The sequence below is a fragment of the Phocoena sinus genome, chromosome 1 (assembly GCF_008692025.1).
Source record: "Phocoena sinus isolate mPhoSin1 chromosome 1, mPhoSin1.pri, whole genome shotgun sequence".
Lineage (NCBI taxonomy): Eukaryota > Metazoa > Chordata > Mammalia > Artiodactyla > Phocoenidae > Phocoena > Phocoena sinus.
In genome coordinates this window covers 144936654-144957148 of record NC_045763.1, presented here as the reverse complement: position 1 = coordinate 144957148, position 20495 = coordinate 144936654, and the positions used below count along the sequence as shown (strand labels likewise).

Sequence of the window (20495 nt, the reverse complement as noted above, 5' to 3'; positions counted from 1 at the left end):
TTATAAGAATGTGGCTTAATTTTTATATTGTCTTATTCACCAAAGAGCTCTCTTTTATTCTAAAAGCAAATGTATTTTTCTTACTTTTTTCCCAAAAAGAGAGAGTTGGAATCCTTAAGATCAGGTATTTAACGTCAAAATTTAAAATATTGTTTTGGAAAAAAAGCCCTGTGCATTTAGAAACTATATTGCCTCCCCCCCCCCCCCCGGAGACTATACTTACTGTTGACTCTCATTTTAATGTATTCTATAGGTTTGTGGCTTTAAAATTGTTCCATCATTCTGATATTTGGATAAAGTGCTCTATCGTTTGTTTATGTAACTAATTCTTTCAACATCTAAATGTTGGTTTAATTTGACCATTATATAAACACATGATTTGCAACAATTGTTGCTTTTCCACTGAGTTTTATATGACCTCTTAATAACAGTTCCATAGTTACTATAACTTTGAAAGTGAAGAGAAATGAGGCATCTAAGATTCTATTTATTTAAAGAAGTGTAGTTAAGGAAGAGAGTTTGGGAGAAATATTTAAATACTTGCTTTAAATTAAAATAGAAATTCTCTATATGTGAAATTCTCTTCTAAGAAAACTCTGAATTTACTGTATTTCCTATCATATCCTGAAAGGAAGACAGCAACAGTAGAACATAACTGCCAGAGGGAGGTCATGGAATTGTCTCTAAAGATTTTTGGAATGGGGATGGGTAGCTATTTGTTGTGATCAGTAGAGGTAAGAAGAAGGATGTGATGACTTGTGTGGGTCTCCCTTAGTGGAGAATCAAGTGATGTCACCAGTCTGAAAATGTGCCTTAACAAATCCATCAAAGAGCTAAATGTAGAATATCATATTCCCTTATTCATCAAGCACCATAACAGTATTGTCTCTTAAAGAAAAGTAAATTCTGAATTTGGGAATTCACAGTTACTTAAAATGCAAGGTGATTCATCTTTTTTTTTTTCTTTGTTTTTATTTTTTATTTATTTACTTTAACATCTTTATTGGAGTATAATTTTTTACAGTGGTGTGTTAGTTTCTGCTTTATAACAAAGTGAGTCAGCTGTTCATATACATATATCCCCATATCTCCTCCCTCTTGCATCTCTCTCCCACCCTCCCTATCCCATCCCTCTAGGTGGTCACAGCACTGAGCTGGGTGATTGATCTTTATAGGAAGGTTGGTGTTCATTTATAAAACTTGAGTTTGAGATGCATTTTCCAGCTTTTAAAATTCTCTGTACAATTTCCATCATAGTTTTAGTATTATCTACAGTTATTTCTGAGTCATGTCTTTGACACATCCATGTAGCTTAAACTATATAGCCCTGAAAGGCAGGGCCTGGGCCAGTAGATAGTTTTTGTCATGATCTCAGTAATGCTGGGATCGAATGGTCTCTCCAGTGTCTTTCAGACTTTCTCAAGTCTAAGAGTGTATACTTTGCTTCTTTCCCTTCACTTCTTGTACAGATAGAGACTTTATGGTTTCCTGAGTCCAGGCTTTCTGTTTTTTTGCTCTTTTACTTTTCAGGAGCAAGGCTTATTATAGTACAGTTTTGGGGTCAGATTAACATGATTATTTTTGGCTGTAAGAGGGAGACTTAGTAAACTCTATCATAGGACTATAAAACTCTCTTAGTCTATGTTTTAGCAAGCCCTTTGACAATATGGGTTACTAAGGCAGCATCATTTTTCTGAGAGATGTCCTGGCTTGTTGAAGAGTGTTCTATGAGGTGTTAAACGTGAGTAAAACAAAGGTAGGCAAGGCACATTTTTACGTTGTGGTATCTTTATTATTTTATTTAAACTTGTTTATTCACTTGTGAATTATGATAGTTTGAATCATTAGTATGAATCCATAAAATTCTATATTGTGTTAGAGTATGAGGATTGATAGTGCTAAAGTGGGATTTCTAGAATTTTACTAAACTGTTCTCACATATTTGATGTCCTCCAAAAATTTTGGACGAGTTGAAATCTAATCTGGAGCTGATTTTGTGTCTCCATTACATTAAAAGATGGTAACGGTTAGATTTAGTGACACTGATTCATTTTGCTTGCCACCAGGTCTCTTAGGGAAAGGAAGCGTGGCTGTGTGTAGAAAGGAGAAGAAGGACGAATGTGGAATGCTGGCTCATTTTAGCATAATCCCACTCTTTGGGCATCTTAGGTTAATGGAGGGAGAAGAAGTTAGGAGAAAGGCTCATGAGTGCTTTTGAAAACACTTTCAGGATTGTAAAATTACAGGTAGAAAGAATGCTAGAGGTCTGGCTGTCCTCATTTTCAGAGAAGCTAAAATACCCAGCCAGGCTCAAACAGTAGCAGAACTAGAGCCCTGTTAATACATTTCTTTGACTCAAAGACAAAAATTCAGGATTCTTTGATATCACTGTCTCTTTTTGAGTTTCTGTGGGAATAATCTGAGGATTTGTTTGTTTTCTTAGGGAATAGTTTATTTTTCCCCCGATCCCTTTGCTTAATGCTTATAGCCCTGCTGTCCTTGTGGAGAGTAAGGCTACTACTGCTTTACCACCCTGGAAACGGCAAATATAGAATGTAGTGTCAGGGGAAGGGGCATGCATGGGGACTGAATACATTGGGTTTTATAGTGAAAATATTTTGAAAATTGACAAAGCAGTGCAGAATTTATCCTTTAAAATTTTTTTCTGCTTTTTTTCCCACCAGAGATTTAAGAAATTCAAGGTAGGGAGTTTAAAGGGATTTCTCAGCTTTACTATGTTATACTTTAAAAGAACCCTCACAAATTTATTTGATATTTTTTTATATTCTCTGCTTTTGACACAACATACCTGACCGTTCACCTGGTGTTTGTAGTAGCTATCATGTAGTTTTATATATGAATCAGTACTCTTGGTTTATGCTTAAAATTTTATATAGATTTTGCAAGTAAAGCAGTTTTAGAGTATTGGTTTTGACAGCCACACAACCTCAGTCTTCTTTTTGGCAATGCAATTTCAAGGTATATCTTTAAATTTTTAATCTAAGAATTATTGAACTATAAGGGATGTTGAAAAGACAATCAAAATCTTTCATTCTGATTATTAAAAGAAAGTGAGGGCTTCCCTGGTGGCACAGTGGTTGAGAGTCAGCCTGCCGATGCAGGGGACACGGGTTCGTGCCCCGGTCCGGGAACATCCCACATACTGCGGAGCGGCTAGGCCCATGAGCCATGGCCACTGAGCCTGCGTGTCTGGAGCCTGTGCTCTGCAACGGGAGAGGCCACAACAGTGAGAGGCCCGCGTACCGCAAAAAAAAAAAAAAAGAAAAAAAAGAAAAAAAGAAAGTGAAATTCTGTTTCAAAACCCTAAAGAAGAAATTATATAAGTATCTTCTTCCAGTTCCAATATTTAAGTTTCCTGAGCCCTTAGGAAGTTCTTCCTTGTATCTTATCTAAATATAGAACTCTTTGTTATAGTTCAGAGTCATCTATTAAAATCAAGGACAGTTGGTCATGATGTCAGTTTCACATTAATCAATGAATCCTTAATATAAAGTCATTTTGAAGTGGTTCAAGCTGCACTGTTAAGGGGATGGATTTAAAACTTGTTCAGTGTCTTTTTTCCAGATTTCCATGAGAAAAAAATTAACTTTTCAGAGTTGCTATCCTTCTTTATTAGCCCAGTCAGATTAAAGATGACATTCAGGCTAGTTGTCTTCAGACTTTCAGAAGCAGTTTTTCTTAGATGGGATCAGTAGTTTCTTTAGGCCCAAGTGCCATTAGAAAGCTTAACCAATGATAGCCAAGAGTGGGGAGGAAAAAGAGAATGAGGTGAGGGGAAAAGAAGCAGGCTGTCAGTGGAAGAAAGAAGAGGGGAAGATCGAGGAAAGATGGGAAAAGAAATGGGGAGTGAATGAAGTAGACTAAGGTTGATGGTGCTAGGGTGTCACCAGCAGTTATATCAGGTGCCACATGGTGCATCCCGCATCCTGGACCAGAAAGCGAGCCGACTGAAAATGGGAACTAAATTAACTTTAGGGCCTGCTTGGGTCTCTTGCTACTGTCTTTGTTGCCTGACATTCAGACCGGTGCTCGTCAGACACTGTAGCATCCACATTTGAAGCAGTATGTTGGTCATTATCTACCTGTTAAGGACTCTGACAGAAAATTGTGAGGGATTTCAAAGCAGCATAAAAACCAGTGAACCTAGTTCTTAGACTCCTTAGTTGAACAGTGTCACAGAAACCAATAAAGGAATAACACCTTATCTGTCTCCTGAGGTGCCTCTCAAACTTTTCTACCCAAGTACTTCTGACTGTAGAGGTGATATGAAATGGGGACCTCAGAGACTAATAATATGATCCTGAAGTTTCTTTGAAGTCTTTTTATCTTGCAGATCCATGCACGGTTTACATTTTGTTCCATAATGGGTCTGTGTTTCTTTTAATAATAAAACAACATCCTACCACCTCCCACACATATAAAAACCTTTGATGCTCAGGAGGATGCACTGTGCTTATGGTAGCATCAGAGATCCCCCTCCCCCCACCGCGTGCGTGCACGCATGTGCACACACACACACACACACACTCCCTCTCTCTCTCTCTCTCTCTCTCTCTCTCTCTCTCTCTCTCTCTCTCTCTCTGTCTCTCACTCACTCTCTCTCTCTCTCCTCTTTCTGACACATTTCACACCCAGCGCACATTCCCAGCAGTGATATGGGAAGCAGGCACAACGTGTAGCATTTGGTGGTCTAGGCTACACTGGTGATGGCACTTTGGACCTTTAGGGGAATTTGAAAGATCCCTTTATAAATTATAATAGTCACTGATTACATTGCATAGACTTACCACAATAACCCTTTGCTCAATTCTGACAGCAAACCTTTGTGAGCAGAGACTTGGAATGTGGTTCTAGTCTACAGCTCCTCAGGGCATGTTCTTAGACCCTATAAAACCATCTGATCTTCACAGCTTTCTCTGAGCTGACTGGGTCAGGCATTCCTCTTTTCCCTGACCACACAAATATAGTATTCTTTCTCCTCCAAAGTCATTCTACCCAAGTAAGTTCTCCGTAAGGATGCTTGGAAATTTTAAATAATTCATGTACAATGTTAAACACAGTTCCTTACGTATGGTAAACAGTCAACGGATGTTAGCTACTGTTTTGTTGTTGTAACTATCATTATTACAATATGTGCCTACTAGCAACCTTCAGACACGGAAAGTGAGACTTGGAGGTTGCATATTCAAAACAGATGGCCGATCAATAATTTGGAGTCTTGAATTGTGAACATGTAACACCTTTCTAAAACTAAGGAGTATATACTGCTTGCTTTATGATTAAAGAAAATGACATAACTTAAATTCTTGAGCAAGATATTTAAAAATAAAGCCATTAACTCTGAAAACTGATTTTAGTTTCACATTATTTAGCAATGTGGTGAGTACATAGTGTTCTGTGGAGGAATAGTGCCTAACAGGGGACCTAGTTTGTACTGCTTATACGTGTTTGAATGAATCTTGATAGGTTGAGACCTCATTATAGAGGCCTGAATATATATACATGCCTGGTTAAGCAAGCCATTTGAATGTTATTTAATGTTCAGTGAGAAGCCATTTCAGAATTTTGAACAGGGAAGTGATGTAATCCATTGCCTGCCTTAGACTGGAAGGAAATGTGCAAAAGGTTATATTTGATGACAGGGCTATGGTAAATTTCTTCTCCTTTTCTGAAGTTTCTAAGAACACACATCCTTTTTAAAGTTTCTGGAGCACACTCCCAAAGGTGATGGTGGCTCTCTATGGGGAGCTTGGGAATGGGGGGTGGGGGCAGTGTATTTGAATCTGGGAGGGGTAACATAAGTACTTTGAATGAGAGCCCCCAAGGAATTGTCCTTCAAGAAAATCACTGTTTTAGGGAATCCTTAAGTATCAGAATCGTAGATTATAGAGCTACATTTAACCTAGAGGTCCTCAGATCTCACCCTCGTGTTATGGATGAGATCAAGTGAATTCCTCAAGGCTCTTAACCCAGGACTTCTGATTCCTAGTCCACTGCTGCCTCTAATATACAATACATTAAAGTTTTAGACGATCGCTTCTCGGCCTTTTGGCTAAGATCAAGTGTAAAGTTGTAGAGGAAACTATAGGCAAACAGACTCTTAGGGAGGAGTGGCCTATATAGCTTCATCTTTCCTGCTCCAACAAGCCTGAAGGTTTTCACGCCATCTTGCTATACATTTAAAATTGTACCACTTAGATATTCGTGTAGGTTAATAAGTATAAGAATGAAAATAAAAATCTCACCATCCCAGAGGCAAAGCACTAAAACATTTTGTTACATTTTCCCACCAGTCTTTTAAAAATATATGTATTTTAAAAATTAAGATCCTATTGTTTTATAGCTTGTTTTTTTTAAATTTAATATATCCAGACATTTAGTTATATACCTAAACCTTGTGTGAATACATCATTTAAAATGCTTATGTAATAATATTTCATTGAATTCATGTGTCAAAACGTATAAGTAAACCTCTATTGTTAGATAGTAAGACAGTTCTCAGTTTTTCAAGCAAGCTGCTATTTTATGAATGCAGATGGCTCTCGGAGGAAGCCTTTTGGTCATTCACACAATAATATGAGTCAGTTAAATATCTATGTTTTCTTTTTACCACCTAGCTGAGAGCAGCTAAGTTAGAGAATGGAGGTTGTGATTTGGCATGTAGCACAATAAGGGGAGGAAAGATGGGTAGGAGCTGGTGTGAAGGGTATAGTTGTACATAGGCCTTGTGAAGCCCAGAATACAGTAGGTGCAGAGATAAGGAAGGAGGTTGCTGAAGTGGAGTAATTTCAGTATTTTGCATAGAAATGGCTCTTTTTTTCTTTTTCTGAGCCATGTGACCTTTGTTTCAAGACTTAAAACTCGAGCTGTGTTATGAGTTTTTTTTGGTTCTCCAACACAGTAGATTCACTAAGTATTGGTTAAAAGGCTGGGGTGCCTGAGCACCACTTCCACTTATTATTGTCCAAGTTCCAACCTAGCTACTTAAAACCTTTTCAACATGATTGTTGTGAGTTTTGGGCTACCTGCAGACAAATAGTAAGTGTGTTTTGTCAGTTTAATGGAAATGAAAGGGCAGATATATTCAGGCTTAGTGACTAATTGAATGTCATTAGGAAAGGACAAGAAGACATCAAACATGACTTAAGAGCTAAAAGCCTCAAAAATGGTGAAATGAGGAGTTATTGCTGATTTGTGAAGAAAACTGAAGGCTGACACCTGAAAACTCGTATTACATTTCAGGAACTTGTGCTGGTGAGAGATAGGGATAACACAGATAAAACTGTAATTTGGAGATATTCTAAAAGCCCTCATCTTAGCCAGTAGTTTCAGTTGTGGCTTAAAACACCATATCTATCTGTACTTCTGAATAATAAAATGGGTAAATTTGCATTTCACATCCTCCTTCTTTAGTTGAAAACAATTGATTACTTAGGAGAGGGATCATACTATAAACTAGGTCCCAGTTCTGTTTCTGATTTACTATATGACATTGGACAAGGCATTTCACCTCTCTGGTTTCTAGTCTGTAACTCAAAGGATAATTAATACTGGTTTAGATAATTTTTGAAGTTCCTTCTGAAACCTAGAGTCTTTATTTCTAAAACAAAAAATGACCCCTGAGATAGGGTTGGCTGTACATTCTCAAATTTGAAAAATTCAGCAAAATGTTCATCTAGTAGATTCATGTAACTTTTAAGTATAGCATCTTGAAGGTGTCCCTCTATCAAGTAAAGAACAAATGTCTCAGTTTAATCTATGGCTGCATAAAAAATTGCAACCACAGTAGGTGACCAAAAGGATAAGTAACTTTCAGGAATTTTGAAAACCCAGTAGTATTTAGTATGTGCTCTCTCAGCATTAAAAAGGTCACCTTGCTAATACATGTTAATTTTGAGAGCTTAATTGACCTTTGGAATGTTAATATCAACCTTTTTTGGTGTGTTCAGAGGTTGGAGCAATCACGGAAGAAACTGAAGCCTGTGATTGGTGGAGTTTGGGTGCTGTCCTCTTTGAGCTTCTCACTGGCAAGGTAAGCAGTGACCTGGAGGTTTATTAAGTTTATCCAGATGCTACCTTGATTTCAAATTGAGAATATTTAGCCTTTGCCTTTAGTTTTTAGGTCAGGGACTAAGAAAACCTCGATACCAAAAGGGGGGGGGGGGCAGAAAAATGCATGTTTATCAAGAGTCCAGATTTTTTAAAAAGTTGAATTCTATTACATTGAATAAATTGATGGTAAAATTCTGTTATGTCACACTGTTAGTCCATAGCGAGATATAAGACTACACACTCTTTCTCTTCTTTTTCTATGAGTCAGTTTCAACAGAGTTAAATCTGTAAGGTTCATGTAAAGATTTAAATTCTCTGTATGTTTTAAATACCTGTCTGAAACCAGGAGGGAATTATCATTTTAGAAAATTCATGTAGATATTAAAGGTAATATTATCTTTTTTCTCAATACTGTACTTTTTCCTGTCCATTCTGGCTTAACAGAGAGTTATTGATCAGAGAGAATGTGTAGTCTCTCTGGTCAATAACTTTTAAGTAAGATATTTGAGGTTAATAGTTAATAGATTTTAACTGAGTATTGTGCAGATTGCCTCCTGGGATGAAAACAGAGGAAATGAACAGTCATACTTTTGTAAGTAGTCATCTACCTTAAATATGTAGTTAATACTGAGCGCCTAACATGGTTGTGGTATACACAAGTCACCTGTACATACATTTAAACCATAAAGTGCTATACATATATAAAGCATTATTATTAACAACTTTTCAACTTTGAAGGTTTTTAAGAACACTAAAAAATTTGAGATATCAAGTCCCATTTTAGTTTTTGGGTATAATGGAAGTTTTTCTATTATGAGCCACTCTCTTTATAACTAAGGGAAAAGGGTGAGTGGCCTAAGCTTATGATGCGATTTTGATGACTGCCTGTATTTCAGTTAGAGTTCTGTGGGCTCATAGCCCTTGTACTAAACTGCTTAGAGGGTACTGTGGTGATTACTGCACCTCCGGTTAAGGTGGTTGTTGAGCTTTCTGTATTTGCTGTCCATAAACCCTGTGATGGAACAGAATATGATGTTGTGTGGGATAAGAAGTGTACCTGATTGATTGTTTCAGACTCTGGTTGAGTGCCATCCAGCAGGAATAAATACTCACACTACTTTGAACATGCCAGAATGTGTCTCTGAAGAGGCTCGCTCACTCATTCAACAGGTAATTTAATTGACCTATTGGCCAAGTATATCAACCGTGCAAATTAGCAGAGCCCACAGCTCCAAAACCTTAAAGAAATTAGTTTCAGACAAGGAGGACCCTTTACTAATTACAAATTCAGAACTAGTACTGTACATCTTTAGGCTTCTACTATTATCTGAGTATTGGTGATGTCAGAGAGAATAGGTAAAGCTTGTTGGTATTATTTATTTATTTATTTTAAATCCAGGCTAATGTTTAGTCAATTCCATATGTCTGTGTAGGTGTGAGATTTAAGTGTTGCTTTTAGCTGGTCTGGAGCTGCTCTATTACATTTTGTAACCATATGTGAATGGCTATGTTCTTTTCTTTTCTTTTTTTTTTTTTTAAAACTTTTTAAAGAGTTTATTCCTTAGAGCTAGTCTCGAGATAGTATATGGCAAATGGCTATATTTATAAACGTAGGAATGGGCTACTTAGGAGAGAAGTGGTAGAAAATCTTGCCAAGTTAGATCACTTGTAGATCCATTCATGGAACTTGAATATTGGTGTCAGTTGGTGTATTTCTGGTGGCTTTGAAGAAAGAGACTATTGATAATTAAAGTTCAGTATCCCAGAGGTAGGCTTGGAACTCTAGTGAGCTCCTTAAATTGATTTGCCATGTGTAAAATGCTCACCTAGTTTTGAAGAGCAAGTTTTGATGAGTACACCGAGGGTTGTTAGCATTGAGGTATGATAGGCTCACAGCAAATCAGCAAGAATTGTCAGGACTGTGATCCCCTATGCTTTGGGGAAAATATCAAGGGAAAAGTTATTTGAAAAAGATGAAGAACTAAAATTTTTGTTTAATGAAACATGAATTATTTTTTAAATCAGGGAAAACAAAATTTGTAAAAAAAAAAAAAAGAAAGAGAAAAGGGGAGGGGAGAAAATATTAAGAAGAGTATTACCTAGTATTCTCTTGAGCAGTGATTTTTGTTCCATTCAATGAATATATGTAAGGCATAGTGTCATAAGCTACAAACTTGAGATTCACAAATTATTATATCACAGATGGATTTAATAAAGGCTATCAGAGAGGTTTAAAAAAATACTTTGGCGAGTCAGGATAAAGAGGTGTAATAATTCACGCAGTGGTGGTATTAGGGATGTTTTTGTGTAGTGAGTGTTATTTTTGCGGAGGCTTAGCCAGAATTTTGGCTTGCAAGGTTGGACGTGGGATAATAACTGGGTGGAATGAAAAGCTTGAACAAAGGCAAGGAAGGAGTCAGAAAGACTCAATTTGGGAAATCAAAAGTTTGGTTTATCTAGAGTACAAGGATGAATATAGGGATGAGTAATAGTAAGTAGATGAGAATGGAAAGAGAAGTTGGGGCTCTCTTATCATGAACACCAGGGGAGAATGATAGTATTTAATTCAGTAAAAAATTGAGATTTGGAGTTTTTGTGCACAAGAGTGAAAGGATCAGAGTCGTGCTTCAGGAAGATTAATTTGCCCAGACTCTGTAAAATCTAAAGAAACATAATCAGGTTGGAAATAGTGAGATCAGAGTACCCTGAGCACTTTGTAAAAGGATTAAGAGGTAATGCAAAGATACATAAAACATTTCATTCTAATGGGCAAAAAGGACAGCTCCTCATTTGATTTCATATCCTTTGTTGTGGCACAGCAAGGTAAATTCAAAGTATTTTTTTGGCTATTAATTTAAGGAAGGCTAGCAACTGCTATTTTTTGTTTCTCTTTCTTAAAGAAGTAGTCATTATTATATAATATTGAGAATAGAATTCCCCACATTAATTAATAAAGGTCTGGTACTCCTGTCTATCAGAATTTATGTTGTAAAGAAGTCTGAGCTTAAGATATGTTAAGTTCCCAAATACAGATATGTATAGCTTATATAGTTAAAGCAGCATTCTGTCATTGGCCTGCCTAAGGAAACTACCACTCATGTTGAGGAAACATCATCAGGAAAGGGAAAAGGGGTCTCTTGGCATGATTAGCAATTTGTCATTTTGACTTTCCTCTTCCACTACCTCATGGTTCATAAAGGTTACTTTAAAAAAATCACAAAATGATTTATGTGGAAAGAATTATTCCACTTTGAGGAGATTTTCCCCTTTGGTCTTTTCAGCTCCTTGCTTTCTTCCTAGATTTCATAATTCCCTGTACCCATGGTTTAGTCATCTCAGTCCAAGTGAATGGTGCTAAAGTAAACATAGTTACATTTTAAATGCAGTTTTAAAAAAAGATATTTACAGATCCTCAGCATGGATGTTTGTACTTCCCAGTGTACTTTTAGTTCTTTATGACACAATTGCTTTGTCAGTTGAAAGATATTATATGAGAAAAAGACCTTCAAAATAAATTTCTGTGCCTCCAGTGCTCAGCTTTATTGCCAGTTCTTTAGGAGGAAGGAGGTTGGCAGTGACTGTCTTGGTTTTGCCACTGGCTGACACATTCTTTTAGCAATAGAATCTTTGTGTGATCTCTCAGAAGGCCTGGGACAGTATTTAAAATGGCAGAATAAGCAAGACAGTCATGGGTAAACAATTATACTTTTGCCTATAGATTTACACTTGCAAAATTATAGAAGAGTCCATGAACTAAGGTAAATTGACTTTAGTAAAAGTCACAATATGAACTTTTATTGGAATTTCATAATGAGGTCATGTTTTGGAAAGAATGGGGGCAGGAAAGCCAATTTTAACAAGAAAGAACGAACTTACATGTTTATATGTTTGCTGAAATATTAAAAAACATGCTATAGTTATAGTTAATTCTTACTAATGTTTGATATTTTAGATTTATATTCAGATGTTCAATGCCTTCCACATTTCAATCAGTGGACATGACTTGTCTGATTTTGAAAATGGATTTGATACGTTTAGGATATGCTTATGCCGTTTGTTTTATAATAGCAGCTTTTCTCTTAAGACAGTTTAGCGACTTCTAATATAAAAATTCTTTGAGCAGTTCACTTTAATAAAAAGTAGTCATTTTGAATGCTAGATACAGTAATTTCAAGTGAAAAGACTGTGAGTACAGTCTTTTGAAGTATATGCTTCACTCCCCTTGTGGATTTGGTGATAGCAAAGTGAAGTAATAGATTCTTGGCATTTGCAGATCACGCACTCATAAAGCAGTGTAATGTTGTGATTAAGAACAGGGATTCTGGAGACTGAGTGCCTGAATTCAGATCATATCCTTGCTACCTACTATCTATATGATCTTAAACAAGTTATTTAATTTCTCTGAGTCTCTGTTTTCTCATCTATAAAACAGATATTTATAGTAACTATTCATAGAGTTGTTGTGAGTTCAGTGAATTAACCTATGTTAAGCAATTAGAATAATGCCTGGCACACAGTAAGCGTCACATAAATGTTTTGTATTATTATGGTTGATAGGGCAGCATTGAAAGCTCACGACATGTAGTAATTTATAATTCGATGAAGCATATAGTTGAATTATAGTATAGGGCTGCTAACATGAGAGTGACACAACTGCTGGTGATACAGGTTGAAAAGGTCTAAAAAGTAGTGGATTGGCACGTAATAGGAAATCAACTGATGCTTTTATATAAATGATTATTAGTGAATAATAGAAATATAGAAATAAAGGAAAAAGGAGAAATAAAAGTTTAGGTTTGATTTGAATAGTGGGATTTCCTATAGGTATAGAACCATTAATGTAATCATCCACATATTTCAGTTGCAGTTGACTAAATTCTGTGGAAAAAATTATATGCTATAGGAATATTCTCAAGTTTGAATGGCTATAGCCATATGAGAAAGTTGGAAAATTCTCTTCTCAAAAAAAGAAATTATACAGTTGGACAGAATTGGCAAAAATAACCATCTTTGTGCTCTGGAAATTGATCAGAGGGATGCAACAATCTGGAAAGTACTTATGCTTGAAAAATAGCTGAACTTTGGGAAAGAATTGTGGGACTCTGTGGCATTCTTGCCTGGGGCTACTTGCATTCTCTCTTCCCTGCTTGGCCAGGTGTGAAGGTTCTCCCAGGTTGAGGTAGGCCATGAAGACCAGCACTGAGGCTGTATGCATGTGCAGGGAAAGATCTCAGTGGAAAGTAAAAACAAGGACAGACTTGAAAGTGGCCTAAATTTTGAATGTGTTCTCCTGCCCACTGGCATAGGATGGAAGCTTTAGTAGCTAAAGTATTTGAATGCAACCCCTTTTCAGTCACTGGTTGACCACTAAGCTATGCACACCACACAGTGGTGACCCTTAGGAAACCAAGCTTAAAAAAGGAAAACTTAAAACTTTTTTCTTAAAAAAGAAAAAAAAATGAGCAGAGATATCAACCTCTGCTTGTTACAGTGGGGTGGGGGAAGCAGATTTACAGATCTAGCTGAACAAGTTATCAAAGAATAAACCAACCAACAGCAATTGATAACAGTCTTCTTGAGAAAAAAATAAGACTCCAGAGTCACTAAAATATATTATCTAAAATGTCTCATTTTCAGCAAAATATTGTAAGATATCCAAAATATTGTAAGATATCTTAATTGTAAGATTTCCCTGATCCATAGGCAGGGGAAAAAACAGTCAATAGAAATTACTCTGAGTGTCCCCAGAATTCTGGGTTTAATAAAGACTTCAAAGCAGTTATTATAAATACATTCAAAGAATTAAAGGAAATCATGTATAAAGAATTAAAGGAAAATAAAACAATAATGAATCAACAAATAGAGATTCTCAATAAGGAGATAGAAATTATATTAAAAGGAAAAAAAGAACAAAATAGAAATTCTCAAGTTGAAAAGTACAATAATTGAAGTGAAGAATTAAGTAGGGGAAAAAAAATTCACTGGAGCATCTCAACATGATAGTAAATTATCCAATCTGAAAAACAGGTTAAAAAATTTGAAGAAAAATGAACAGGGATAAAGAGACCTGTAAAACGATATTAAATATACCAATATACATATAATGGGAGTTCCAAAAAGAGGACATAGGGAAAGGGGCAGCAAAAAATGTTTAAGAAACAATGGCTGAAAATCCTAAATTTGATGAAGAACATTGAGATGCATCCAAGAAGCTTAGTGGACCTTATGTGGACGAATACAGAGAGATCCACATAGAGATATTGTAGTCCACTTGTTGAAAGACAAAAACAAAGAGGAAAAGGAGCCAAAGAAAAACAACTCATTGTATCCAAGGGAACATTGTGATTTCTGACTTCTCATCAAAAACAATGCAAGAGAGGTAGGAGAAGATGGCGGAAGAGTAAGACGCGGAGGAACCTGTGCAGCCCACCACTGCCAGGGTCCCGTGATCCAGGGACAACTTCCCTGGGAAAACGCACGGCGTGCCTCAGTCTGGTGCAACGTCATGCTGGCCTCTGCTGCTGCAGGCTCGCCCCGCATCCGTACCCGTCCCTCCCCCGGCCTGAGTGAGCCAGAGCCCCTGAATCAGCTGCTCCGTTAACCCTGTCCTGTCTGAGCAAAGAACAGACGCTCTCAGGCGACCTACACGCAGAGGCGGGGCCAAATCCAAATCCGAAACCCAGGAGCTGTGCGAACAAAGAAGAGAAAGGGAAATCTCTCCCAGCAGCCTCAGAAGCAGTGGAAGAAAGGTCCACAATCAACTTGATGTACCCTGCATCTGTGGAATCCTGAATAGACAACGAATCATCCCAAATTGAGGAGGTGGACTTTGGGAGCAAGATATATTATTTTTTCCCCTTTTCCTCTTTTTGTGAGTGTGTATGTGTATGCTTCTGTGTGAGATTTTGTGTGTATAGCTTTGCTTTCACCGTTTGTCTTAGAATTCTGTCTGTCCGTTCTTTTTTCTTTAAAAAATTTTTTTCATAATAATTATTTTTTATTTTAATAACTTTATTTTATTTTATCTTTATTGATTTGATTTTATGTTTTCCTTCCTCCCTTCCTTCCTTCCTTCCTTCCTTCCTTCCTTCCTTCCTTCCTTCCTTTTTTTCTCCCTTTTATCCTGAGCTGTGTGGATGAAAGGCTCTTGGTGCTTCAGCCAGGAGTCAGTGCTGTGCCTCTGAGGTGGGAAAGGAAACTTCAGGACACTGGTCAACAAGAGACCTCCCAGCTCCACATAATATGAAACGGTGAAAATTTCCCAGAGATCTCCATCTCAACACCAAGACCCAGCTTCATTCAATGACCAGCAAGCTATAGTGCTGGACACCCTATGCCAAACAACTACCAAGACAGAAACACAGCCCCATCCATTAGCAGACAGGCTGCATAAAATCATAATAAGGCCACAGACACCCCAAAACACACCACCAGACGTGGACCTGCCCACGAGAAAGACAAGATCCAGCCTCATCCACCAGAACACAGACACTAGTCCCCTCCACCAGGAAGCCTACACAACCCACTGAACCAACCTTAGCCACTGGGGATAGACACCAAAAACAATGGGAATTACGAACCTGCAGCTTGCGAAAAGGAGACCCAAAACACAGTAAGATAAGCAAAATGAGAAGACAGAAAAACACACAGCAGATGAAGGAGCAAGGTAAAAACCCACCAGACCTAACAAATGAAGAGGAAATAGGCATTCTACCTGAAAAAGAATTCAGAATAACGATAGTAAAGATGACCCAAAATCTTGGAAATAGAATAGAGAAAATGCAAGACACATTTAACAAGGGCATAGAAGAACTAAAGAGGAAACAAGCAATGATGAACAACACAATAAATGAAATTAAAAATACTCTAGAAGGGATCAGTAGCAGAATAACTGAGGCAGAAGAATGGATAAGTGACCTGGAAGATAAAATAGTGGAAATAACTGCTGCAGAGCAGAATAAAGATAAAAGAATGAAAAGAACTGAAGACAGTCTCAGAGACCTCTGGGACAACATTAAACGCACCAACATTAGAATTATAGGGGTCCCAGAAGAAGAAGAGAAAAAGAAAGGGACTGAGAAAATATTTGAAGAGATTATAGTTGAAAACTACCCTAATATGGGAAAGGAAATAGTTAATCAAGTCCAGGAAGCACAGAGAGTCCCATACAGGATAAATCCAAGGAGAAACACGCCAAGACACATATTAATCGAACTATCAAAAATTAAATGCAAAGAAAGCATATTAAATGCAGCAAGGGAAAAACAACAAATAACACACAAGGGAATCCCCATAAGCTTAACAGATGATCTTTCAGCAGAAACTCTGCAAGCCAGAAGGGAGTGGCAGGACGTGTTTAAAGTGATGAAGGAGAAAAACCTACAACCAAGATTACTCTACCCAGCAAGGATCTCATTCAGATTTGATGGACAAATTAAAACCTTCACAGACAAGCAAAAACTGAGAGAGTTCAGCACCACCAAACCAGCTTTACAACAAATGCTAAAGGAACTTCTCTAGGCAAGAAACAAAAGAGAAGGAAAAGACCTACAATAACAAACCCAAAACAATTAAGAAAATGGGAATAGGAACATACATATCGATGAATACCTTAAATGTAAATGGATTAAATGCTTCCACCAAAAGACACAGACTGGCTGAATGGATACAAAAACAAGACCCGTATATATGTTGTCTACAAGAGACCCACTTAAGACCTAGGGACACATACAGACTGAAAGTGAGGGGATAGAAAAAGGTATTCCATGCAAATGGAAATCAAAAGAAAGCTGGAGTAGCAGTTCTCATTTCAGACAAAATAGACTTTAAAATAAAGACTATTACAAGAGACAAAGAAGGACACTACATAATGGTCAAGGGATCGATCCAAGAAAAAGATATAACAATTGTAAATATTTATGCACCCAACATAGGAGCACCTCAGTACATAAGGCAGATACTCACAGCCGTAACAGGGGAAATCGACAGTAACAATCATAAAAGGGGACTTTAACACCCCACTTTCACCGATGGACAGATCATCCAAAATGAAAATAAGGAAACACAAACTTTAAGTGATACATTAAACAAGATGGACTTACTGATATTTATAGGACATTCCATCCAAAAACAACAGAATACACATTTTTCTCAAGTGCTCATGGAACATTCTCCAGGATAGATATCTTGGGTCACAAGTCAAGCCTTGGTAAATTTAAGAAAATTGAAATCATATCAAGTATCTTTTCTGACCACAACGCTATGAGACTAGATATCAATTACAGGAAAAGATCTGTAAAAAATACAAACACATGGAGGCTAAACAGTGCACTACTTAATAACCAAGAGATCACTGAAGAAATCAAAGAGGAAATCAAAAAATACCTAGAAACAAATGACAATGAAAACACGATGACCCAAAACCTATGGGATGCAGCAAAAGCAATTCTAAGAGGGAAGTTTATAGCAATACAATCCTACCTTAAGAAACAGGAAACATCTCGAATAAACAACCTAACCTTGCACCTAAAGCAGTTAGAGAAAGAAGAACAAAAAAACCCCAAAGTTAGCAGAAAGAAATAAGTCATAAAGATCAGATCAGAAATAAATGAAAAAGAAATGAAGGAAATGATAGCAAAGATCAATAAAACTAAAAGCTGGTTCATTGAGAAGATAAACAAAATTGATAAACCATTAGCCAGACTCATCGAGAAAAAAAGGGAGAAGACTCAAATCAATAGAATTAGAAATGAAAAAGGAGAAGTAACAACTGACACTGCAGAAATAGAGATATAGAGATATACCATGTTCTTGGATTGGAAGAATCAACATTGTGAAAATGACTCTACTACCCAAAGCAATCTACAGATTCAATGCAATCCATTTCAAACTACCACTGCCATTTTTCACAGAACTAGAAGAAAAAATTTCACAATTTGTATGGAAACACAAAGCACCCCGAATAGCCAAAGCAATCTTGAGAATGAAAAATGGAGCTGGAGGAATCAGGCTGCTGGCCTTCAGACTATACTACAAAGCTACAGTAATCAAGACAGTATGGTACTGGCACAAAAACAGAAATATAGATCAATGGAACAGGATAGAAAGCCCAGAGGTAAACCCATGCACATGTGGTCACCTTATCTTTGATAAAGGAGGGAAGAATATACAGTGGAGAAAAGACAGCCTCTTCAGTAAGTGGTGCTGGGAAAACTGGACAGCTACATGGAAAAGTATGAAATTAGAACAGTCCCTAACACCATACACAAGAATAAACTCAAAATGGATTAAAGACCTAAATGTAAGGCCAGACACTGTCAAACTCTTAGAGGAAAACATAGGCAGAACACTCTATGACATAAATCACAACAAGATCCTTTTTGACCCACCTCCTAGAGAAATGGAAATAAAAACAAAAATAAACAAATGGGACCTAATGAAACTTCAAAGCTTTTGCACAGCAAAGGAAACCATAAACAAGACCAAAAGACAACCCTCAGAATGGGAGAAAATATTTGCAAATGAAGCAACTGACAAAGGATTAATCTCCAAAATTTACAAGCAGCTCAATAACAAAAAAACAAACAGCCCAATCCAAAAATGGGCAGAAGACCTAAACAGACATTTCTCCAAAGAAGATATACAGATTGCCAACAAACACATGAAAGAATGCTCAACATCATTAATCGTTAGAGAAATGCAAATCAAAACTACAATGAGATATCATCTCACACCAGTCAGAATGGCCATCATCAAAAAATCTACAAACAGTAAATCCTGGAGAGGGTGTGGAGGAAAGGGAACACTCTTGCACTGTTGGTGGGAATGTAAATTGATATAGCCACTGTGGAGAACAGTATGGAGGTTCCTTAAAAACTAAAAATAGAATTACCATATGACCCAGCAATCCCACTACTGGGCATATACGCTGAGAAATCCATAATTCAAAAAGAGTCATGTACCAGAATGTTCACTGCAGCTCTATTTACAATAGACAGGACATGGAAGCAACCTAAGTGTCCATCAACAGATGAGTGGATAAAGAATGGCACATATATACAATGGAATATTACTCAGCCATAAAAAGAAACGAAATTGAGTTATTTGTAGTGAGGTGGATGGACCTAGAGTCTGTCATACAGAGTGAAGTAAGTCAGAAAGAGAAAAACAAATACCGTATGCTAACGCATATATATGGAATCTAAGGGAAAAAAAAAAAGTTCATGAAGCACCTAGGGGTAAGAGAGGAATAAAGACACAGACCTATTAGAGAATGGACTTGAGGATATGGGGAGGGGGAAGGATAAGCTGTGACAAAGTGAGAGAGTGGCATGGACGTATATATACTACCAAACATAAAATAGATAGCTAGTGGGAAGCAGCCACATAGCACAGGGAGATCAGCTCGGTGGTTTGTGACCACCTAGATGGGTGGGATACGGAGGGTGGGAGGGAGGGAGACGTAAGAGGGAAGAGATATGGGAACATTTGTATATGTATAACTGATTCACTTTGTTATAAAGCAGAAACTAACACACCATTGTAAAGCAATTATACTCCAATAAAGATGTAAAAAAAAAAGGGAAGACAGAAGACAGTGGAATGACATATTTAAAATGTTGAAAGGAAGTAACTGTCAGCCAAGATATCTATATCCAGCAAAATTATCTTTCAAAAATGAAAATGAAATTAAGAAATTTCCAAGTAAAGACAGAGAATTCATTGTTAGCAGAGTTGTCTTACAAGAAATAATACAAGAAGTCCTTCAGCTGCAAGTTACCAGATAGTGACTCAGATTCATAGGATTCATTCCAAAGTTCTGGAATGATAAATCTGAGTTAATAGCGTTAATAGAATATAAGTGATATAAATATATATAAATAATATATTTATTATATATTATATAATGTATATAAATATATATTATATATAAATATTATGTATATTTAATATATATTAAATAAATATAATATTTAAATAAATTAAATAAAATATTTAAATTTTATATTATAAATATATATAAATATATATTCTATATAATAGAATATAACTAATATAAATCTGAGTTAATAGAAAAGACTAAATATGTTTTTTCTCATTTCTCTGCTCAGCTTCTTTCAAAAGACATAAGGTTGTACAAAGCAATACTTGTAACACTGTGCTCGTAGGTTTATAACCTATATGGATGTAACATATAGTATTTGACAGTAAAAGACAAAGGAGGACAGAAGGAATGGAACTATAGTGGAGCAAAATTTCTGCATTTCACTGGAATTAATCTGAAGTAGATTGTGATAAATTAAGAAGCATATTATAATCTTGACAGCAACCACTAAAAAAAATAGTAAAGGAAAATTATTAGAGGAACTGAAATAGTACAGTAAGAAGTATTTGACACAGAAGAAGGCAGTAAAGGGGAATGA

General features: G+C 36.6%; 1 protein-coding gene across 3 annotated transcripts in view; it reads left to right on the top strand.

Annotated features, from left to right (window-relative positions):
- Positions 1-20495, top strand: part of RPS6KC1 (ribosomal protein S6 kinase C1) — a 232740-nt gene that overhangs the window by 207653 nt on the left and 4592 nt on the right. For all 3 annotated transcript variants that reach the window (XM_032637882.1, XM_032637891.1, XM_032637899.1), the window contains 2 exons: positions 7971-8053; positions 9148-9243. In XM_032637882.1, the coding sequence (XP_032493773.1) occupies positions 7971-8053; positions 9148-9243 (179 nt within the window). The remainder of the gene's footprint in view (positions 1-7970; positions 8054-9147; positions 9244-20495) is intronic.